The sequence below is a fragment of the Tinamus guttatus genome, unplaced genomic scaffold (assembly GCF_059628265.1).
Source record: "Tinamus guttatus ecotype Peru unplaced genomic scaffold, ASM5962826v1 Tinamus_guttatus_pri_ptg000188l, whole genome shotgun sequence".
Lineage (NCBI taxonomy): Eukaryota > Metazoa > Chordata > Aves > Tinamiformes > Tinamidae > Tinamus > Tinamus guttatus.
In genome coordinates, this window is record NW_028288722.1 from 678,266 (window position 1) to 702,402 (window position 24,137).

General features: G+C 48.5%; 1 protein-coding gene across 1 annotated transcript; it reads right to left on the minus strand.

Moving 5' to 3' along the window:
• Positions 1–8,666: 8,666 nt before the first annotated feature.
• Positions 8,667–23,438, minus strand: SRP68 (signal recognition particle 68). Its single transcript, XM_088523427.1, has 16 exons — positions 23,270–23,438; positions 21,772–21,838; positions 21,149–21,262; positions 19,980–20,175; positions 19,166–19,248; positions 18,842–18,951; positions 18,386–18,468; positions 17,968–18,108; positions 14,826–14,924; positions 14,451–14,515; positions 13,981–14,140; positions 13,207–13,301; positions 12,842–12,971; positions 12,336–12,411; positions 10,525–10,577; positions 8,667–10,072 (listed from the first exon to the last, which is right to left on the minus strand). Exons 1-16 carry the CDS (start codon positions 23,421–23,423, stop codon positions 9,845–9,847), a joined length of 1,854 nt encoding a protein of 617 aa, XP_088379553.1. The 5' UTR covers positions 23,424–23,438; the 3' UTR covers positions 8,667–9,844.
• Between the last annotated feature and the right edge of the window lie 699 nt (positions 23,439–24,137).

Sequence of the window (24,137 nt, forward strand, 5' to 3'; positions counted from 1 at the left end):
AAAACTACCCGAAAAACCAGTTTGGGGCGGGGGGAAAGAGCAGCGCCCCAGAGGGAGAGCAGGAGACCTCGCCCTGGCTCCGGAGGGTTTCGGTGCGCCCAGCCGCAGCAATTCCTGGTAGAGGGGCAGAGAGCACAACCTTCGCGGGTGGTAAAGTCTGAAAACATGACTTGGAGAGCTGCTGTGACTGCCAAGACACATTTTAAAGCACCTTCTGATGCTCTCTGCTCGAGAGGCAGCAGGAGCCGCAGTGCTGGTGTAACCCTGGAGCTTTGCAAAGCAGCAGCATTAGGTTGGGAATCACTAGCGCACAGTTTATTTTTGCAGTTTGATAACCTTTTGGCTTGACTCAGGCTGGTCCTGGCTCCCAGCAGGATAGCGAGGGCTCCCAGCAAAGCTCGGCTCAGCGGCTGCAGCTTCACGAGATCTCCTTCACTGCCACCCAGGCTCAGGGACAAGCTCAGGCAGCAAAGCCACTAGGCCCTGTGACCAAGGCAGGTCTCTGAGCAGGCTTTGGCTCTGGGCAGCTCCTTCCCCTCTGGAGCACAGGGTTGGTGTCCCAGCTGGACGGCACAACAACAACCGGGGCTCCCTGCAGATCCTGGGAATCCTGTCCAGGCTGTGCCGTGGGGCTGCCCAGGTCCACAGCTCTCTGAAATCGCAGCACGGACCGTCTGCTGTCAACACCCCACTGGGTTTCAGATAAACCAAAGTCCAAAGTTTTCCCCCAAAGCAGGAATGACGTGTTCCAGGTCAGTCTGGCACAGGTGCCGCAGTGACATGGAGTCTTTACCCAGCGCTGAAGCGAGGAGGGAGGATGGAGGAGAAAGGGAGCAGAAGCCCTGGAGACAGCAGCCCCTGGGAAGCCAGCGCAGGTTTGGGGGTGTTCATTCCCATTCCCTGCAGCTTGGGGCTGGAAGCAGAAGCCTGGGTCCCCCCGGCTTTTCCAGAGTGACCTCTATAGATTGAATGGATTAAAACTGGAGGGGCTGGAGGGACACAGGCAGGAAGAAACGGGCACAGCACATGAGCTACAGCCCACGGGACCTGCTGCATTTGCATTCAGAGGCTTAAGGAAAGCTCAGACCTTGCCAAGGACAACACTTCAAAGCATGTAAAGCCCAGGTAGACCCCAGCCACAGTGTGTACCCATACAAAACAAGCCCGCGTGATTCCATGGCTACAGGGGATGCCCCCATTTTCTGCAGGGCTGCTGGTTGTGCAAGTGAGGGGAGAATCAATCCCTCATGAATCCAGAGGAGCAAAACAAACGTGGATGAGACTTATTGCCAGTATCCTATGGTAGAGGACTACAAAACCCAAAGCAGACACATCACCTAAGCAATCCATCACTCATGGGCTGGAGCTCCAGCCCTGCAAAGTTTCAAAACCGCACTTTCCTCTCCCCAAACCCTCAACAAGACAGCACTGCGATCCTGGGGAGGATCTCTCCGAGACAGCATCTCAAAGGGAGATCTCTTAAAATCAGAGACTTTGATCTACCACCTGCACACAGAGACACGCGCCCTGGCAGTGGCGCAACCTCGGTGACGGATGCCAAGAGGACCCAGCTTATCTCGGGACACATTTACAGAGCGGCAGCGTGCTTGGCAGGGTAGCGCGGCCGCTTGCAGGCAGCTGGAGCCACGCGCTGCAGAGCCGAGCCCGATTTCCACAGGCAATTCCTGTGGAACAGGGAGCCCACAAGGTGGCCAGGACAGGCTGCAGGGCTCTGCAGCCCCGAAGCAGGAGGCAGCACCTCCTGCATGCTGGGGTGGGCTTTGCTTGCTGCTTCTTGCCACCAGCAAAACCTCTGTGGCTCAAGGAGGAGGCACTGCGAGACGGCCAAAGATGCACAGGGAAAGAGCAGAGGGAACGGAGACTGCACAGGCAAGGATTGATTTGAACTCCCATGGGGAAAGGGCCAAAGCTGCTTGGACAATCGAGGCCTTTGGAGCGATCTGAGGTGCAGGAGGGCAAGGCTCTCGGAAGAGCATCAGCCATCCAGCCTCCTGCCTCACCACAACACGACAAAGGGACCTGCCTCTTCTTCAGCCAAGCAGGCTTTGGCAAGAGGAGAAAGGGGGAGGACCAGCCTGTTAGTCTCACCTAGAGCCACGGGAGAAGACACCTCTTTGCCCCCTGGTCACCCAAGAGGAGCAGGGTGAGCCCAGCCCGCAGGAAAGGCCCAAGCTCCTGGTCACCATCACAGCGTAGAGGGGCGAGAGCAGCGACTGGAAGCCACGAGCAGAGCCAAGGAGCGTGATGGGGACAAGAGCCACCACAGTGACAGCTGGACAGCAGCAAAGCCAGCAAGCACATGGTTTCACTGCTGCCAAACAGGCTCCTCAGCCATCACAGCAGCTGCACCGTGGAGCTCAGGAGCATCTGAGTGCAGGTGCCCTCAATTCCAGGGGCTGATCTGAACACTGCCTCTGCAGATGGATCTTGTTGCAGGAATCAACACCTGGGACAGCACCCAGGATGTGCAGGGCTTGCTTACATGTCCTGGCCCTTCAGCATGGGTCACTTGTCCAGCCAAAGTGGGTTTGTTCAGGCCAGCCCCAGCCCAGATGGTGCCGAGCACTACAGTTAACTGAGTCCATGCAAGCAGCAGCAGGCAACACACGGAGACCAGTTCAACTGGTTCAACCCCCACAGCTACGCCTTGCGCTTGGAGCTGAGCCCAGGAATCCTGGGCAGGAGCGTCTCAAGGCAGACTTGCACCTCTGCAGCTGGGAGCCAAGCACGTCTCCAAGAACCTCCTCCACAACAGCACTACCCACGGCCTCGCTACTCCTGGCCATCTCTCATTCCAGGCAATGGGTCTCCGTGGCACCTCGGCAACATTTCCAACCCCGCATCCCTTCTGCAACCACAATAGGGATGAAGTCCCTGCCGACAGGGCTGGTGGAGCTGCCTGGTCTGGACAAGATCATCCACGGGAAGCTGGGTCAGGACGTACAGTCTTTAGATCATTCCACATCCATGAGCCTTGAAATGCTGCTGCTGAATGAAGTAGCTGATCCAGCAGGATGTTATGGCTTGTCCAGGCAGGCTGTGACACCCTTTGGGGAGATACAGACCTTCCGAAGATGCACACCTTGAGGCTGGCTGGTGTAGGAACATTCCAGGGGCAACAGGGGATGGTATGAGAAATCACATCCAGAACAGGACTTGGCATATCTCTCTGCTGCTAGGATGAATCTCCAAGACATGGATGTCTAGCTCTTCAAAGCAATCGCATAACCAGATGCTTCCTGGTGCTTACACAGATGAGTAGGCTGCCTCCAGGGACGGATACCAGGCACAGCTGCCTAGAGGACCTTGGTGAGCAGATAACATTTCAAGCAAGTAAGATCTCAAGAACAACAAATCCTGGACCAGGCTTTTATTGACTTGGCCAAAGGAGGAGCTCAGACGATGGACTGCTCTCATGATCAGCCAGACCTCTATTAAATTTTCACAAAGGAAACAGACTTAATACACCCATAAATGATTTACTACTAGCCGGGAAGATCATCTGCCACATCATCTGCATGAAAACCTACTCACCTTCTGTGTGCTTTTCTTCACTCCAAGATGTGCTGCTCAAGTTCATTAACAGAGCACCAGTGATTATGGTGGAGAAGGACCTCTGGTCAGAAATAAGAACTGCGGAGATACCAGGCTGCTAAATCCTGATGTCAGGACTCCCAGTCTGGGCCAAGAGCAACACAGAGATGACAGCAGAGGGGCCTCAATCAATTGCTTTGTCCAGTGCCGTTAAGTTTCCTCCTTTCAGCGAGGGAGAGCATGGACACTGCTGTAGCATCAGAGGCAGCTGGTCATGTTGAGGAGGGTCTTTAGGAGGACAGGGAGCTTTGGCCAGCCTCACGCTCCTCCTCTTGAGGAGAAATCCTTGCTGACCCCAAAATGTTGCACTGCAGAAGCAGCAGCAACGTGCCTAGAGACGCTGTGCCAAGGCTTGCTGCAAAGGACAGGCTTTGCCATTAGAGCCAACAGCAGAGGTGCAGCTAGAGGAAACCCCTCCTGCTCTTCTCCAAGGACTATTCTGCACCCGGGAATGTGAATTAGGATCCCCACAGACCTTCCTGTGGGCTCCCCGAGCAGCCTGGCCCAATGCACCACGAGCAGCCTCCTCTGCCCTGGCAGATCCAGCATCGTCTTGGAATGTTTCTCCCCAGCCCTTTTTCCTCACTGCAGAGCAATTTGCATTCAAGCCAAATGGAAATTTTGAAGTCTCAAAAGAGGCCATCTATTAAAAAGAGTGCTATCCCGGAAGGAAAATAGAACACTTGTTTTTCGCAAGCCTAAAACTGCTCAGCCCTCGCTCCTCACTTTGCTTTAACAGCTGCTGCTCTTTATATTCAACAGCCGCTCAGGTGAGCAGTGGCAGCAGCACCATGGCTGCTGCTGCTGTCAACAAACTGCAGGTGACCAGGAGCAAAGCAAACCTGCAGCCCTAGGCAGGCCCAAGGTGGTGCCTGCACTCAGCTTCTTTAGAAAAGAAATGACAAAAAGGGAAGGACCCCAGAAAGCACCAAGGTCCCCTGTACTTCTCCCTGCAGGCCGATTCAAAGGTCATTAAAACACTTCAATGCTCCTTCCCAAACTGCGCTGCCGCTGGAACAAGAAGCCCAAGAGCGGGAGGCCACGGAAGGCCAGGGGCAAGGACCTGGCTGCTCCTCTTCCTCTCGAGCTCTCAAAGGAGTGGAAAATCCAAATCCTGCTCCTTTGCATCTCTCTAAGTACAGAGAACGTCTGCACCAAGCCATCTCACCTGCTTATTAGCCGTTCAGTCCCTGGGCTTTTATAGGCCACTCATCTCCAGACCCTTCGACATCAAAAGGAGCTACCTGCCTCCCACTCCGCGGGCTCTGCGCTCAGTGCAGCAGCCCTTGGTTTGTTCCGAGTTCAAGCCCTGGGGCTAGTTTAGCAGGACATCACTGCACTTCCCTACAGCAGCTAGTGCTTTAGCCCAGATTTCCTTTCCCCAGAGGGCTAGCAAGGCTTTAATAGTGCTAAGTTCACTAATAGCAGATTCTCGAGACACTTTGTCTGGAAAAGTTGTTCATAACTTGCAGGATGCGGCCTGCAAATTTTCCTTGATGATCTAATAACTCTGCTGCAAGGAGCTGCTCCACAGACGCGTGATGGGATCTGCCCTGCGCGAGATGCATCCTGGAAAGTTAAACCTGACACTGAGAAATAATCAAGCTATGGGACCAAACACTCCTCCACAGAAATACAGCCTTCACCCCTGAAACCAAAGGGGAAGACCTGGACATTTTGGGGGAGATTTCCTTCATGGTTCACGAGGAAGCCCATCCATAGACTCCACTTGCAGCACAAGGCAAACAGGGAGAGGGGCCAAACTCTTTTTGGGCTACCAGAATGCCAGACCCCAGAACCACAGGCAGCATCTTCCAGTCCACAAGCCCAAGAGCTTTTCCTGTTGCACAAGTCCAAGTCTGCCGCAAAGCTCCATTTTTGAGCTGCTGCTTCCCCTGCAATGGTGGGTGCGTTTGTGTCCTGGGCTGAGGAGGACGGGATGCGTCCATCTGCCAGGACTAATTCTGAGCAGTCAGACCTCCCCTGCCCCAAGTTAATTTGATGCTCTGAGAAAATTAGAAGCTCCCCTGGCTTCTGTGGAAAAAGCTAACCACCAAATGTAATTCAGAGGCTTTGAAGCTGCTCTTCAGTCATTCGGGCACCACAAGGAGCATATCGCTCCCTGGACTCACCATGGAGCTGGGAATGAGGCGCTAATTCCCATTCCCAGCGTTTGGGCCTTGGGGAAGCGGCTGTGTCTCAGGTCTGCGCCTGGACCGCGGTGGCCGCCAGCCCAGCACGGGAAGGACGAGGGGGCTGTTTCCACAGCGCGAATTACAGCAACGCGACCGCTGCGGTGCCCTGCGGCAGGGGAGCTCATGGAATCATAGGGAGCTTAAGGTTGGAAGGGACCTCTAGAGATCATCTAGTCCAACCCCCTGCACCCAGGGTCACCTGGAGCACGTGGCACAGGGCTGGGTCCAAGCGGGTTTTGAGGATCTCCAGAGAAGGACCTCACCGCAGATCACAGCACAACGGCCCCTAGAAACGCACCTGGGCCCACACGTGAACACAGGGGAATTGGAGCACACGAAAGCAACGCCCGAGGCCACGTGTGCCCAACACAAACACAACTCCCCTTTGGAAGCAGTTTCAAGCCTCCTCCACTGAGAAGTGGCTGCTTTTTAGGTGGGAAGGTTCCAGCCCATGCTACTTGTGCTGGGAGGATGGGACTGGGAGCAGCCTCCCTCTGTACACACAGCTTGGTACTACAGCCCAAGCACGGAGCCGAGCACCCACCGTTCGCTCTGCAGCGGGCGGACAGAGCAACCCGTCCGACTGCACCAGCTATCCCGGCTCGGGGGCCCTCTGGCTCTGACACTGGAGCCAAAGCCAGAGCCACTTCTGCCAGGGACGTGGGGGCGAAGCAAGCAGCGGCTCCGCGGCCCACAGCGGGCAGCAGCTCCTTGGAGCCGAGCGCCCCGTGCCCAGTGACCCCAGCCAGGCCAGGAAGAACCTTCTCCCCCCTCAAACAGGGCCTGTAATGGCACCCCTGCCCCTTTCCAGGCATGCTCAAAGAACGGTCTTCAATCTTCTGGCTCCTCGCAGCAAAGGCATCCGCGCTTGGAGCACCCACACTCTACCGCAGCCAGGAGAACGGGCAGCGGCCCAGCAGCGGTCGCACTTATCCTTCCCCACTGCTGCTGAAGGCCAAGGCCAAAGCTGGACAGAAGCGGTTCTCCGCAAGGCAGACCTACCTCCAGCTGCTATCATGCTGCAGAAGAGCAAGCCAAGCCTGAATTAAGACAGGAATGGCCACACGGGATCAAGATCACAAGCTGTCACTTCAAGTGAGCAAACCTCTAGTTCATCCCCAAGCCGAGCACAGGGGACTTGTGCTCGCTGGAGTAACGGGGTATGAGCAGGAGATACATGGGGGCATGACATCTCCCAGGAGATCCAGCTTTTCCCAGAATAGTTCTACTTGCTGCTCCTGTACCTGGATTTGCTAGACTCCATCCAAGGCACCGCAGCCTTCACTAGCACATATGCCTGGCACAGGCTGCCAGCCCAACTCGCAACAAGCCCATCAGCTAAGCTGGCCACAAAGAATTTACTGTCAGTGCTCACCTTGCATTCCTTCCACGCAAACCATCTTGGATTATACAGCACTGGGAATCTCCAGTAACCCAACAGCTTCCATTTAGATACTGATTTTTTCTCTTTTTTAAAGGAGGCAAAGAGTTATTTAGAAACCCCCAGGCCAGATCGCTATCCAGCTCTGGAGCTGGATTCAGCCCAGGTTACCTAGTGCTCCGTATGTTGCATTGGTCATTCCGGGCAGTCACAACGTGCCAAGGCTATCCCCTATAACCATATTCTAGGACTCACCTTTGCAGTGACTGCATGCACTGCATGAGCATGATCGTCCAAGTGTGGTTTTCATCATCCAGGTTCCATGAATAACAATATATATTTTCCTCAGTTTAGATTATTTCCTAGTGCCTTATCAGCACCTTCCCCATTATTCAAGTTCCAACACTGATTACAAATCCTGCTCTATTCACTTTTGTTGATCTTAAACCCTGCACGAACCTGAGCCTGCAGAAAGAACGTCCTCCTCCAACTCACAGTGATCATTCTCCGTGGCTCAAGCAGTCCCAGACCGCATGTCACGGGTCATCTCAGCGCTCTCCATGCTCAACATTAACTACATGCCTCAGAGATCAGAAATAAGACTTTATTGTTGTCAGACTTATCCATCTTCAACTAATCAGTTACCTGCCAAAAGATGTTTAACACAGGGGTCAATTGCTCCTAGGTTTTTGTAACAGTAACCGATTAGAAAGTGGCTGCAATACAAGTTTCACTGGAATGAATCCAGGCACCACACAGATTTGCGGCAGGGGAACAGAAAGAAGTTTGATTTACAAACCAAACACAAGAACAGTACTCGAAATGATTTGATATAAGACAGAAGGATAGAGAAGTTCAGAGTGAAGTATGAAAATAGGTATGAAGCTGATCAAACATCTGATGCTTGGGACTGTTACAGCACGACCTTTCATCATGTCTAAAATGAAACAGACTTTCCAGTGAACAGATTTATCTGTCATCCAGGGACATGCTTGCTAGACATCAGCACCAGATGTATAAATACTCTTCGATATTTCTTTCAGGTTATAATTTCCCATTTCTCTTGTAAAAGCCCTTGGCACTCAGAGCGAAATATTAAACACAGCCAAGAAGTTTTTCCTTCTTCTCTTACCTCTTTCTGAGCCCAGAGTCCTCCTTCGAGCTGCTTTGTATTTTGAGAACTCACAAATCAGACCAACTTGGAAGGAGAAAAGCAAACATTCACCTTGGGATGAAATCAAGGGAATTGCTAATTCCCTCCATTCATCTGACACATGGACCTCGCATGGAAAATTCCCACAACAATCCAGTCATTCAAAATATTTCTACCGTTTCCAGCCCCACTGACTGCAATGCCTAAAAATGGAAAAACAATGCGAAGTCAAGACAACCAGTGAAGAGGAGCTAAAAAGCAGATAGAAGTAACTGCTGTTTCAACTTCCAGTTATAACAGAGTAAAAACCCAAACGTGGCTGTGGAAACTTCCAAATTCTTTATTTAGGAACAGTTTTGCCCACGTGCTGTTGTTTTTCCTACTTAGTGAACACCGTTACGGAATTACCCGCATTTTGACAGTGCCTATCACCACAGCACCTGGGCTCTTTATAAAAATGCTGGCTCATGTGACAGATCTGTCACTTAAGAACCTACTGATCTCCTGCTGCTGATTTCTCATTTCAGGTGTATCTGCTTACTGACAATGAGGAAAAAACAACAGAAACTCCAGAAAAAGATCATCTTGTTTTCAGGTAAGGTTTAGATCAGAGACAAAAAAAAATCATCGAGAGACCCAGCTTCCCATGAAGAGCAAGTAGCTATTTCTAATGCCACCCATGAATAGTTAAGTTTCCCAGGAAACGCCTTGTAGGAATGGGTTCTATACTGTATTTAGGCATTTAACAAAAAGATACTAATGAAGATGGATTCTATCGACCCAGAGTACAAATTTGGGCAATATTCCATCACAGCTGGGATAATCATTAGCATCTGATAAGGTACTTTTCATCCTTATTGATAAGGAAAGAGGTTCTACTTTGCCAATTCCAAATGATACATTTTTTAAGGAGACTTCTCTCTACATAACTAGGTACACTTTTCAGCGGGGAGTGGAAATCAAGAGAAGGACAAGTTAGCCCCCTTGGCCATTGCTTCATGCCCATCGCACAGGCAGCCTCATCTTGCTGTTTCAGTTCTTCATCTACCTTTGCCCCTGCTTCCCTACCACACCCAGAAGGTTTCAGGATCAGGTTACCAAATTGTAATGTGAAATAACACTGGAGAGAAAAGAAAGAAAATAAAAAGAAAAACAAATATCAAGATATGCCTATGCCCTGGTCCATGGTAAGTATATGTGTACTGGCCCTGAACAAGCCACTGGTCACAAAGTGAGCTCCAAATTCTCCAAACAGAATGGAATTTCTCTGTGCTCTGGATATTTTCAAGGATTTATAGTGTACTTATGTACTTGAATAAACTGTTTGCCTCTAACACACTGGGAGAGAATGCAAGTGCACAGACACATACACAGAACATAGGGAAGATGATGGTAAAACCTCCCTCTGCCAGTTTCAGCTGCAGATATTTATGTCCTAGAACCTCTTGGAGCTTTTCCTTCAATACAGAATAAAACCTCCGTTCCTCAGAGGGGTCCTGGTTAACTTTTGAATCCAAAGATGCCCTTGATATATCCTGTAAGGCCACTTTTGGCCTTCTGCTCCACCTTGTCCTCCAGAGGTGGGAAAGCAACATGGTTAAGGGCCAGGTCAAAGAACAAGGGCTTGCAAGGAATGGGCTGGAACCCCGGAGGAAAGTGCACCAGGCTGACTTGCTTGCTGACAAGAGAAGGATCCAGACAGAAAGTCTCAAACCGTTCGGAGAGTGGCTGAAAGAGAAATAAATACAGAAACACAAATTGATCATGTGTCATACCCCAGCTGACAGGGCCAAACAGGGAAGAGAAGCAAATGGCACTAAGCAAGCAAAAGCTGATGTTTTCATGTGTGATGTATTGGGCCCTTGAAAATAGTTCTCTGCTGTCAAATCTCACTGCGAGTTCTCTGGAAAGTGTTCCCAAGTGCAGGGAGAAAACTGAAAAATGATGATTCCACAGCAGAAGCTGCAAGAGGCAGCCCAATCCCTACCCGAGAGGCTCCACCCTCTCAGCCACCTTCAGAATCTGTGGTAAGGAAAAAAGAAGCCAATTGAAACCTTTAACACACACTAGTTGTAACAGAACACCAACCAGCCTAGCTGCAGGAAAGTTAATATTGTTTTTAAACTGTTATCCAAGAACACTACTACTAATCAAGAACCATCCGTGCTCTCAGCTCTTACCTTGCCATCCTTGACCTGAGATGGAGACTCAGTCTCATGAGTATCGTTTGCATCTGCAAATTAAGGAAAAGGTATTAAGAATCACAGACTAGATCCCTGTGAAAAGGGTTAAGTAGGCTCAGCTGTGAGCCTTGCTTCCAGAAAAATACAAGACATCTTGGGCAGAAACAATTTACTTTCTAGACTAAAAGGGTCACAGATTTAGTTTATAACCATCATAGCTCTCCAGTCTAGCACAGCCATGAGAGAAGCACAGATTTGGAGTTAAGCACAAGGCAAATGGCAAAAAAAACACAACCACGGTAGGTACATCAGAGCAGTAAAAGACAAAAGAGTCTTGATCTCTAGAGATCATCTAGTCCAACCCCCCTGCACACACAGGGTCACCTAGAGCACGTGGCACAGGACTGCATCCAAGCGGGTTTGGAAGATCTCCAGAGAAGGAGACTCCACAACCTCTCTGGGCAGCCTGTTCCAGTGCTCTGGCACCCTCACTGGGAAGAAATTTTTCCTTAAGTTCCTGTGAAACTTTTGGTGTTTCAGTTTGTGGCCATTTCCTCTAGTTCTGTGGGTGGCCACCAGTGAAAACAGGCCAGCACCATCCTCCTCACTGCCTCCCTTGAGGTACTTCTAGACACTGCTCAGGTCCCCTCTCAGCCTTCTCTTCTCCAGGCTGAACAGGCCCAGCTCCCTCAGCCTCTCCTCATAGGACAGATGTTCCAGGCCCCTGATCATCCTTGTGGCCCTGCGCTGGCCTCTCTCCAGCAGCTCCACATCCCTCTTATACTGTGGGGCCCAGAACTGGACACAATACTCCAGATGCGGCCTCACCAGGGCTGAGCAGAGGGGCAGGATCCCCTCCCTCGACCTGCTGGAGACGCTCTTCTTAACACACCCCAGGATCCCATTGGCCTTCTTGGCCACAAGGGCAACTGCTGCCTCATGGTCACCTTGTCGTCCACGATGACACCCAGGTCCCTCTCCGCAGAGCTGCTCTCCACAAGGTCGGTCCCCAACCTGTACTGGTGTCTGGGGTTATTCCTCCCCAGGTGCAGGACCTTGCACTTGGCCTTGTTGAATTGCATGAGGTTTTTCACCGCCCAGTTGTCCAGTCTGTCCAGGTCCCTCTGGATGGCAGCACAGCCCTCTGGGGTATCGGCTACTCCTCCCAGTTTGGTATCATCAGCAAACTTGCTGAGGGAGCAAAATTGCTGAGGGAGCACTCCGTGCCTTCATCCAGGTCATTGATGAATAAATTGAACAGGACTGACCCTTGGGGGACACCACTAGCTACAGGCCTCCAACCAGACTCTGCGCTGCTGATCACCACCCTCTGAGCTCTGCCATCCAGCCAGTTCCTAATCCACCTCACTGTCCACTCGTCTATCCCACACTGAGGAGCTTGCCCAGGAGGATGTTGTGAGGGACGGTGTCAAAAGTCCTGCTGAGGTCCAGACAGATGACACCCACTGCTCTCCCCTCATCTACCCAGCTGGTCATTCCATCACAGAAGGCTCTCAGGTTGGTTAAGCATGACTTCCCTGTGGTGAATCCCTGCTGACTACTCCCAAACACCTTCTTGTCCTCCACATGCTTAGAGACCACAGAATGAGATCAAAGTGCCTAGTCAATGGTTTCCCATCTGCACTACACACAGCTAGAAAACGCAAAGATTGTGTTTTCTACAGCCTACATATATCAAAGTAATGTGGAAAAAATATTTAGCATTTCAGAAATGAAATGAAAAAAATGAAATAGCTGGAGGGATGTTATGCAAGAGGTTAGACCTCTTGTACGATTGTGCAACTCACCTAATATAGCTGCTGCTTGCAAGGAATATTTCTCTGCATTGACTTGAGTGATCAGATCTTGAACATCAGGCAGGTCCTAGAGTATTAAAAGCAATTATTTGAGAACTTAAAAGGTGCTAGATTTTTAAAGAGTTAGCGCAAAGTTAAAATCTGACAGGGTAAGGATTAAGTGCCAGCAAGCCTTCCCACAGAGGAGAATCTATTCTTTAGTCCTTCAGGCACCACAGAAACAGCATGACAGAAAATACAGATGTGAAAAACACGGAAAAGTATTCGAGCGTTGTTACAGCAAGTCTGCCTCTCCTGCAAAGCAAGTGGCCAGTTGTAGCATTTGCAAATCATTAAAGAAGTCTGTAATATAAAAATATCAAGAAGTCACACTGGTTTTACTCTTCTTGCTACTCAAATATCCAACTTGAATCACAATGGCTTGGTATCTAACTGCCAATACTGGCTCAAGAGTTTCTTCACTGACTGCAGCTCTACACGATGCGCTGAGTTCCTACCTTCAAGCTGTTCTTATAAGCTCCAGCTTCTGACTGGACTTGACCAGCATATTTCAGCACCCTCTCATAGAGAACAAGAGCTTCACTCCACTTCTTCACCAGGACGTAGGACTGCGCGATGAAGAAACACCTGCAACGGGAGGCAGTTGATCCTCGACTCAGCCAGATTCTTTGCCCACACCTTTGTGAATGCCAACACTGATAATGGGGGACAGGCAGCACTGGCCAGCGTCCCCTTAACATTCCCCTTCAATTCACAGGACAAAGGAAACTGCCTTTAAGCTCTGCACAGCCCCTACAGCTGAGGGCTAATAACCTTTGAAGACTTAATGTCTGCTAAGCACAACCTGGCTGTTCTCAGTCACCTGTAAGCTTTGTATACCAGTGTCTTCAGTCCAATCTCTTTTTGGAAGTTCTTGTCCTCTTCTAGGCCAGGAAGCTGTGTCAGTTCCACAAGGTTCTGTGCAAAAGAGAGTCAAAACAATGAATTCAGGCAAGCTCTGCTTTCCTCTGGAATCTGATGAAATAAGAGAAAGCTGCCCCTCTTAACAGTCAATAGCAGACTCTCATGGAAGCAGTTGCCTGTTTGCTAGTTGTCAGTACGCTAACCTTCTGAAGGACACTCATGGAAACTTGTACAAGATTGACCCCAGGCCAGACTTCCTGACAAACAGCCAATAGGACAAAGACTCCTTGGATTTCGTATGAATCAATTCCTTCATGAATTAATTCCTTCCCATTTACAACCGCTCCAGCCACAGCTCCCACAGTTAATTCAACATTTATGTGAGAAATGGAGAAACTGCTTATAAAGAACTAATTTTAAGTACTTTTAGCTGCCATTCTCATTGGCCAGGAGAAATCATGGCAGCTACTAGGATGCTGCAGAGAATGGTCAGGAAAAAAAACATGGCACAGTATAAAATCAAGGTTACTAGCCCTAGCAGTATCTTCTGCTCACAACTAAACACATTCTCTCATGCTCTACGTAGATGTCAAACACCTTCCACAAGGCTCCTGTAGCTACCAGGCTGCTCTTCCAAACTCACGTTCCATTTACCTGCGGTATTTTATCGGGTACCTTTTCATACTCAAGTTTCCCAGCCAGAAACAACTAGACTTGCTTCCCCTGGCATTACCTGCAGGATGATATCATAGAGACGAATGAGGTCCTGAGGCCGCGGCGTGCGCTTGCCATCCTCCTCTGAGCGCTGCTGCTGCAGCAGGGCCTTCTGCAGAGACTTTGCCATGCTCTCATTGCGCTTGATGGCGGTCGACAGCTTGATATAAGTCAAGTAACTAAAAAGATACCATTAACGGACTGTCAGAACTACTCAGATATTACTCTTTGCTCTGACAGAGCCCTCCCTTCTGGCCAAGCTGACATTATTACAGGAAAAAAAAATCTGAAAAACCAACATAAGAGTCTTAAGTAAAATGTTTTTAAGCTGCATGAATCAGATCCTTATCTGTGCAGCTGTTCTTTGAGAGCTGAGAGGCCCAGCACAGAAACACACACAGAAAAGATCTACGCAGTGTAAGGTGATTGAACCTGACAGAAGAGCATAACTTCTTTGCACGAGTAAAGGCAGCTGTGTTTGCTTATTACCTGTGTAAGTACTGGATGTTGGACACCTTCCCAGAATCCATTTCCAGAGAGTGCTCCCGTTGCTTCTGCAAAAATTGGACAAAATAGCACATAATTTACTTAGACTAGCAGCTGAGGGAAGAAAACATCAGAAAACACCAAGTCTGAATAAAGCCAGGATCAGGATTCTCAGTAAAAGGGTGAGGGTTTCTACATAGTTATTCACCCATTCCAGTTCTGGAGAGAATCAAGTAGAGATGATCAACTCCTGGAGATTTTTAATAAAGAAAACCCCAAAGCCATTTCTACTGTTAACCAAGCTTAACAACAAAAAAAAAGCAGTCCCAAAAAGCCACTGTGCTATTGAAAGTAGAAACACTGACACTTGATACTCACCTGGTCTGGTTTCAGATCTTCCCGAACAGCCTGAATGGCATCCCTACACTCGCTGAGCAGAGATTCAAACAAACGTTCCTTCGTTTCCTCGTTTTCTGCCTAGGAGCAAAGGAAAGTCAAAAACACCTCTCACATTTTTGCATTTCGCATCCCACGATGCAGGAATTAACACAGGAGATTAATTGGAGAGAAATTTGGTGTACTGCCTTAAGGTCTGTAGGTAACTAGAACTCCAACCTGAACCTTTTTGCCATACATTCTAGGGGGCAAATTGTCAGAAATGGCAGGCAAATCTGCTCAGCACAGAGACTACAGCAGCACTGAGGGCCTCATCCAGGCAGCTCATGTCATTGATACCCCCCGTCACCTTCTTAATGACTCCTTTCCCTTCCAGGATGGCACCCACGTTGCTTAGAGAACACCTGAGGTTGGATCACACTGTGGGAAGGCCACAGCAGAGGAAGAGCTGAGCGTTATTGACCTGGTAAACTACCAATGCAACCTGCTCCTGTGATGGCATTTCTAGTGTGGTAAGAACATCTAGATGATTATCTGTTCTACACTCCCACTCTAGTAATGCTCACAGTGGCAATAATTTGCCTGTCCTAGGCACTTTTTATTATTTTTTTTTTAAGTAAATCTGCATTTCAGTAGCAGGAGTTACTGAGCAGCTTCTGCTGTCCCGACAAGTTTCGTCAAAAAATTAAGCAATTTTTGGCCTTCTGCCCCCATAGCAGAGTTTGAAAATACCTTTTAAAAACAAGTTGAAGCCTGCTCTTTGCCTAATGGACTGGTCTATCATGTACCTAATTAAACAATTCACCCAAAATCAAACTCCACTTTCAATTCAGCTGAGTGAGAAGATAACCAGGCAGGGATCATAATATTCTTACTAATTCTGCAAGAGAAAATTGCCCAGAAATAAATCCCAACATTACTAAATGGAGAAGGAGTTAATCTGGAAAGAATTAAACACATTAGCCTTGTGTCATTTGACTTCCATATCTTATAACAACATGGGATAAACATTTGCTGCAACTAACTTGCAGTTTCCCAGACCAGTGAAAAAATGTAGAAAACTAGAGCTCTGCAATCTCTTCCTCTAGGATTTGGAACGTCTGTAAAAAGCTGCTGAGCATTACCCTACAAAGCCTCTCCTTTTTCTTTTTTATTAAGGAATGTTATTTTTACTCCCTCATAGAGCCCTAGGTATCTTGATCCAAGATGAAAGTGTTTTTGTTTTTTTGTTTTTTTAATTTGTTGCACATATTTTTAAGGTGGGACTAACTACTGAGAATAACCAGAGACGAGTCTGGCAACATTCTCAGCCTCACCCAGAGGAGCACAGCAATTTCACTGTATGCACAAAAATGAAAACAGACATAACTAGATCATCAGTCAAGCACAAACAGAGAAAGGGCTGGGCCACGCAATAAAACAAAGGCTTTCCTTTCTAGCCAAGAACTCCTAAGGTTAAACTGATTCTCTGGGCGTAAATATGTATGTGTTCTGATTTGGCTGATACCAGATCATAAAACTGAAATACAAGAGCTACAGTCAGTGATAAAGTGTACTGAGAGAATAGTTCAGGTTTGCTCTTAGAGCTACCAAGGAACCTCAGATCAAAACATAGCCCATTTTTTTTCCTTTGTTTTGGAACACTGTATCATTTCAGAAAGTTATTACTCAGTTTTGGTGCAGTCCTAATTACTGCAGATCACAGAATCCTCAAGGGGATATCAAATAGGAGCACTTTAACCTTCTCACTTTTACCTGGCTAAATTTAAGCCTTCCAGGGGGTTCACATAAGTAATTGAAAATATGTATTTGTGCATCATACTGCTGCTTCGATGCTCAGTCTCATCACTACTGGTTAGGAGCTAGTGTCACACAAATTCTCTCCATTGAATCAGGGCTTCTAGGAGCACAAAGCAAGATGGAAACAAATCCAGATTGTATTCCTGCCACTGCTTTGTGGAACAAGGAGGGCAACTAAACTGAAAAGCCCAAGCATTAGCCTCATAGGAAAGAAATGAAATGAGGGAACACTGAACTCTAAGCTGCACTTCCACCTGCTGGCCATACTGTCATACTACCTACATCACTCTTTAAATAAAGAAATAAAACAACAAAAAAAAAGGTAACCTAACATTTCTGGTCAGGCTGGTATCATTAATGCTTCCACCCAGACACATCTTACTTAGGTTAACTTACTTAACACTATTTCAGCTCTTGTTCACTTAATATTATAATCCTATGAAGATAAATGGTATCATTTAAATTGACATTTATTGTTATTTAGCTTTTTCCAGGTGATAAACAGTTTTTGAAGCTGCAAAGGGCCCGCCTTTAGTGGCACCAATAGTTAATAAAGATCCTTCAGCTGCCTTTTTCAAACAGCAAAGGCTCTGTACACAGCCACTGGGAAGGAGAAGGCACTGTGTGCACTCCATTCCCAAGGCAAAAGTGCCATATGAAAACCCCGGCTGCAACACAATTCCATTACACGTGTTGTGGGTGCCCACTGCAAGCATTTCGGAACTGTCCGTTACACTTGAGATGAATTTAGCTCCTGACATTTAGCAATCATCTTCCTGCTTTTGAAGTTTTGCATAAGTCAACAGAAGAATGCTACAAAGCTCACAGCAGCTGCTCTGTCTGGCAAAACTGCTTTCCACTGCAGAAAGAAACGTAAGCAATAGAGATCTTCTTTTGGTTGCTCTGAAGTTGAAACGCTTGGGTGAGATACTTAAGGATGCAAAAACAGGATACAAAAGTCATTCAAAAGCAGTTAATCTTCAAATTGTTAATCATTTTGAAGTGAAAATTAGAAATAATAACAACTATCACTCTGCCACTGAAGCTTGGCACTTTTGGGTAGAACAGGGTGTTCAAAGGAGCAAAAATACCCAGTGGTTTAGCAGAGCACATCTCAAATTAACACTTGTTGGTAAATTGTGGGAGCAAACCCTAAGTGCCACTCAAGCTCTGGGTTACAGACAATATTCCCACTTCTCCTTCCAGCCTTTGGACACCAAGTTTGAGAAAGATTATTTAAAACCACTTGGTCTGCTATTGTGCATTTATCTACACACCAAAAGCAACAGGATTATTAGAGCACTGGAGACTGTTCCCATGTTACCTGGACGATGGCTGCTTCGTTGTCAGCCAGCCCCAGTAAGAAGATCCTCACTTTGTCTATCTTCACAGGGACAGTTCTGCCCCTCCACTCCACCTCGCTCATGGTAGCTGCCTGCTTTGCTCGAGTTTGGGTAATCAGCGCCTGCAGACAAGGAACTGACATGATGAGCCTGAAATTAAAGGTTTCCAAACCAGACCTTTTAAGCTCACATTAGATTTGACTTTTTTTTTTTTTTTTTTTTTTTTTGGGTGGGGGGGGATGGGAATCAAAGAGCTTTTTATGGAAGTGTGGTTTTGCATAGAGCAAGGACTCACTCTTTTCTGATAGGTATTGGTCTCCTGAATGCCACGTTGCAGTAGCATTTATGCTCACGGAAATAATATTTGCATGCTTCAAACTGAAACATTCAATAAGTTACCTCCAGTTTCTCTGCAAGAAGACCTTCTGTGCCACCAGACCTCAGCCTCATCTGCATCAGTTCACTGATAGCAGACTGATCACCTGAAAAAAATTAACAAATCAAAATTCCATTTCTACCTAAATTCAATAATCACTTTGATATAGAAATCTATCGACTAGATTTTATGTACTAGACATCTGGGGGCAAGTGGCATGAAACTGCAATTCCTTTCTGAATTTACAAGCACAGTAACCACAAACAGATATTTAGTCATTTTACACAAAAACACACATGCAGTGTTGCACAATGTACTTTCTTCACTGCTAAACTGATATAAAATATGTCGTATTTACCCAAAGTACCACTAAAGACTCGCTCCAACATCACTTCACACCAGTATTTAATCATCAAGTCAATATTCTTTTCCTATAAGCAAACATGGCTTTTTTTCTGGAGCTGAAGTACTCCCCTTACCAATATTGTAAGCACAGTAGCGAATGTTGGGAGAGATCTCTTCCACACGCTGGTTATACAGCACAGCTTGTTCCTCTGTGAAAGCATTGGCCAGTTTCTCATAAATGGTCCTGCAGCAAAGGATACAGAAGAATCCTGCAGTACGTGTGGTTTTAAAGGAAGAGGTTCTGTCTGTATTGTGTGAGGAATGGATTTCTTCAGTAATGCTGCCCATTCAGCACAGTTAACCAAGCAGCTTCCAGAGTTATGATGTACACAGTACATAATATTCATTAGACTGATCTAGTTCTCTTTGCTAAATGAAGGTAACGTGAGGGTACTCACTTGCACTTGTTGAAAGCCTCCATGGCTGCCTTCCACTCCTGGTGTTCAAAACGAAGCATTCCTGTGAGGTAAGCCATGTATGCCTGCACACACAGCAAGGGCAAACGCGTTCATCACTGCAGGACCGACTGCCTAACTTTTCCATGAAAACTGCTCTGGAGTCCAGGGGACGTGATTAAACTCGACCTTTCTGTCTGGACTGCTCACTGAAAACAATTTGGCTTTAGCTCACTATTCTAAGTGACATTTCTACATTTCCAATGAGAAGAAACCAACAGTTCAGTCCACTGATAGCAAGAAGCTTTTTTTCCCCTCTCCCTGTCAACAAGGAATTACAAAATGAAAGTTTTATTCTTCCATTAACACTGTAGTCTCTGTTCACAGAGGTGTCAAAACAAAACTGTTTTCTGTCACAAACTTTGTGTTCTAATTAGCTATATCAGCATATTAAACGAGTAAAACAGCTGTTCTTCATAGATGAGCATAGTTTTTTAGGCTGTGTCGCATTATTTTGCAATATTCTAATTCTTTTCACTTTAACAAAGCCTATTGCTTTTTTAAAAAAGAATGGTCACTTGACAGCTTAAACAAATTCTAGCTGCCAGGTCTTAATCTTGGTTTGGGCCACTGGTTACTTTTGCAATTCCAGCAGCACCAACAATGAACCCAAACTACGCAGAGAACGTCATGAGCCAGGTCAAGAATCAGCCAATTTAATCACCTACAGCTAGGTGAGAATTACGTGTTCACCTAAAATCCCAAGGTTTCTCATTCAGTTCTTGCTGCAAAGGAAGGTCCAAACAGGAGAGGGTACCTGAGCTTCCAGCTTTGTTTTGGCATCCACCCGGTTGCTCTCGCACAGGCGCTCCAGCTCCTCGGCGTGTTTCACCGCTTTGCGCAGGCGGGACAGCAGGTGAAACCGTTTGCGTGGCTCCGTGTTGGCTTCCTGCTTAAGCTGCATGGCATAACTCCAGGCTCTCTCTGCATCCATCAGAATCAACAGCAAATACCTGCAGGGCACAGGAAGGTCACCGAGATACGCTGATGCTCAAAAAACGACTTCCACATCCCTTTTAGTTCCGTACCACGTGATACAAAGTGTTTGGTAACAAAACGTCAGCTTTGTAGATGCCAAAGATGTAGATATAGACAAAGATGCTCTTAATGTTAGCACTGATATGGTAACGTTGACATGTTACAAGCACCTAAGGCTGTATTATGCAACTACTCAAATGTCAAAGACACTTCAATTTCACTCTGCAACATCAGAAAACTTTCAGACACAGATTTTAGTTCCCAACTAGCTGGTATAGGTAAACAAGTCTGTTTTCCTCACAGTTAATGCCATAATGCATCTAACTTTTTAATAATACAGGGGAAGACAGAATCGCTTTTTTTTTTCCCTCCCCGCCACAAGGAAAGAATATGAAATTGCGGACACGTGTTTCTAAAAGCTAGGAAAGAAGCCTAGGACTCAGCCTACGCTCCGTGCGCTCCAGCAGACAAGCATTCTGCCAAATGCTGAAGAACTAACTAAAACTTGTAACCCAGTATTTTTGTTAACAAACAGATTACATCTCTGATCTCATTCTTGCTGGTTACAGCACCTCAGCTATCAGCTGGCTACCTTGCAGCAGGTCTGAATAAGCATTTCCTTTCTGTATTAACGAACTAATCTTTGCTGATTATGACAAGAGCTACTTTAATAGCCACGATAAGTGGAAGAGGAAACAGGCTGCTGCTCCCTCTTCTCCCACTCATTCAAACAATAAAGCAGGACCTCAGTAGTCCCTCTTCTCCTAATAGTGCAGCCAGAACTTTGATCTTTTATTAATACCAACAACACACATCTCTGGAGAGAAACATTTACGAGTACATTGTACACAAAAGTATTCCCCGGATACCCACATGGAAAAAAACTACAGAAAAGAAAACAGCAATTCATGAACCTATTAAATGCTTGATTCTATTTAGTGGCAGTACCTGTTGTCTGAAAGAATCTCTTCTGTTACTTTCTTCCCAGTGAACTTATGCCTGTTTCCCATCTTGAAGTTGAGAGTTTTTCGGAGCCGCCTTAGCCTGCGGGAGCAATAACCCCTAGGGAAAAGAAAGGTGACAGTCAGTTTGGCCAAAGAACAATTTTACTTCTCTATACTATTCTCTGCAACCAGAAAAAGATAAGCACTAGAAGCTGTGACATACAACATTTAACAACTAAAAACTCCATATATGGGATATGAGGGGGGGGGGGGGGGGGGAAGCACACACACACACACAAGAAAAAAACCCCACCAGTGATATTCTCCTTATGGCCCAATTGCCTTACGTACGTTTACTGAAAAAATAATTCTGGAAGAAAACAGTGATTACAGTACGGTGTTAACAAACAATAGAGAAACGAGCTATTTTTCAATCTTCCTAAACCAGTCACAGCACATTTTGTCCAATAAGGAGAAAAAACATGCATTACTCCATAAGAAGCAATTTGTCACAAGAAATTTATTTGGCAGAGAGGTTTTGCTGCCTGTGGGTTCATGTCTTGAGTGAGTTGGTGCCCGCCGGGTCGCACAGCAGAGGAGCTCCGCGCACCGCCGCGGCTCACTGACCTGTACCGCTGGAAGTCACCGTGCCGCAAGCCATGCTGCTGCTGGGACTCCTTCACAATCTGAAGGACTGCAACTCGAGTTAAGAAACATCAATGGCACAGCCCGTTTTCGGTTCATTTTACCCCAAAACCATGAAAAGAACTTTACATGCTTTGTTAAACTAACGCACTTTGAACAGAGCTTGGCAAAGGCACCCAAAAGGCTCATAAAAACCCACAGCAGAGAAAATTGATGTTAAAAGAACTCGTTTCTCTGCTTTCTGTTACAGAGCACAGGCAAGACTAAAGAAGCGCTACAAACATCTCTTACAGTCCTGTCAGTAGAGCTTGTTTGTGCACAAGGAGCAGAGTGACACAAGCACAAGCATCTAGGCCAGTAAAACCGACTGCCCTGGTTACACTACGCCCCCCCCGCTCACGGCACAATTACACGGGCACAGCGGGAGCACCGGGGAGCCCTTCTCCCCAGATGTGCCACTTCTCAAGGCAGCAGCAGAGCAGAGCCAGCGTCGCCTTCCTGACGCAGCGCTCTGATAAAGAACTGCTTCCTGAAAACCTGGGACATCACAAAAAAGAGCTGTTAGGAGCTTATTTTCTACTACAACTTTAACCCAGTTCAAATTTTACTGCATGTTACTGCAACAAGTGCCCCCTAGCAGAATGCACTGCCCTGCAATTTGCTATATCATCTTTTACTCTATAGTTTCTACCCCGTCCACTCATTCCTTAGCATATTTGATGACTGCTCTGCACATTGAGCCCAATTTATTCACTTAGCTGCTCTACCAAAAAAAAAAAAAAAAACACTTCATTCTAGTAAACTTAACAGACATTACCAGCTCAGTTCACAGGCCTGAGTTTTTATTCTGGGGGAGATAATCTCCATCAAAAGCAAGAAGGCTCTGAACACTATTTAATTAAATCTAGAGATTTCCCCTTTAAGCAATACCAAAGTGTATCATGAAATGTGTGAAATGGAACACTCATATAACTACAGAAGGGCGAAAAAAATACAGACTTCTCAAGCTCGCAATGGAAGATTTTCAGCTGAAGTGGGGGATTTGCTTTCTTGGGTATTGGGGGGGGCGGGGAGGGGCAGAAAATACACGTAAAAGTTAAGTTGCAAAAGGATGAGAGAAGAAAATACACCTAAAAGTCTCCATGCAAGTTGCACAGAGCTACATCAAGCTGCTGTGCTGGATTAGCTCGCACCTGTGGAGCGGCCAGGCCCAGCTCTAAGGCAGCCCCTCGAGGCCCTCCCTAGGGGCCGTTTTCGGGCCGTTTTAGCCCCCCCGGTCTCTCCCCGGACTCGCCCGTCCCCTCACGGCCTCGCTGCCCGGGTAGCCCCAGCCCTCCCGTGGCCGCGGCCGCCCCTCGCTGCGGCGCCGGGGAGCGAGGCCGCCTCCCGGCCGCACCGGCACGCGGCCGAAACGGGCCAGCGGCGCCCGCCCCGCGGCCCCCGGGCCTGCCACGTCCCCGCGCCCCGCGCGGCAGGATGCTCTCCAGCCCCAGGCTGTCGCCGAAGCCGCCGTCCCGCGGCGCCGCCGGCCTCTCGTTCTCTTTGTTGTCCTCGGCGCCGCCGCCGCCGCCGCCGCCCCCCGCGCCGCCCCGGCCGCCGCCGCCGCCGCCGCCACCCGGCCGCTCCGCCGCCATCTTGCGGCCCGGCCGCCGCCGCGCTGCATCCTGGGCCGGGGGGGGAGAGGCGCGCGCCGAGGCCATGGCGGGAGGCACCGCCCCCGCCGCGGGGCATGGCGGGACGGGGGGGCGGGCGGCCCCGTGAGGCGGCGGCGGGAGGCGCCGGGGCGGCCGCGTCCCGCGAGTGTCGGGAGGCGGCGACCGGCCCTGCCCCCCGCGCTGCCCCGCGGCTGAGCGCCCCCAGCGGCTCCTGCCCCGCGGCTGAGCCCTTGAGGCGGCTCAGCCCCCTAAAGCGCTGCGATCCGCCCCCCACATCAGCCCCGTGGCCCCGGCGCTGCGCATGGCTCATCCCGCGGTCCCCAGGAGCAGCTGCCCCCTGGAAAAGCCCCATCCAGATGTCCCCTGCCCCATGGCCGATCCTGCATCCCCCGGGAATATCCCCCACAGCCCCCTCCTCCGTGCCAGGGCTGAACCCACAGGGTTCCCCACTGCTCCCCCGAGATTCCTGAGGCAGCAACGAGCCCTCGTGGGAGCGTTGCCAGCGGGAGAGGGAGGGATCCTGCCCCTCTGCTCCGGTCCGGGGAGGTGCCTGGAGCACTGGGGGCAGCTCTGGGCTCCCCAGGACAAGAGGGACCTGGAGCTGCTGGAGAGGGTCCAGCACAGAGCAATGAAGATGATGGAGGGACTGGAGCATCTATCGTGTGAGGGACGACTGAGCGAGCAGGGTCTGTT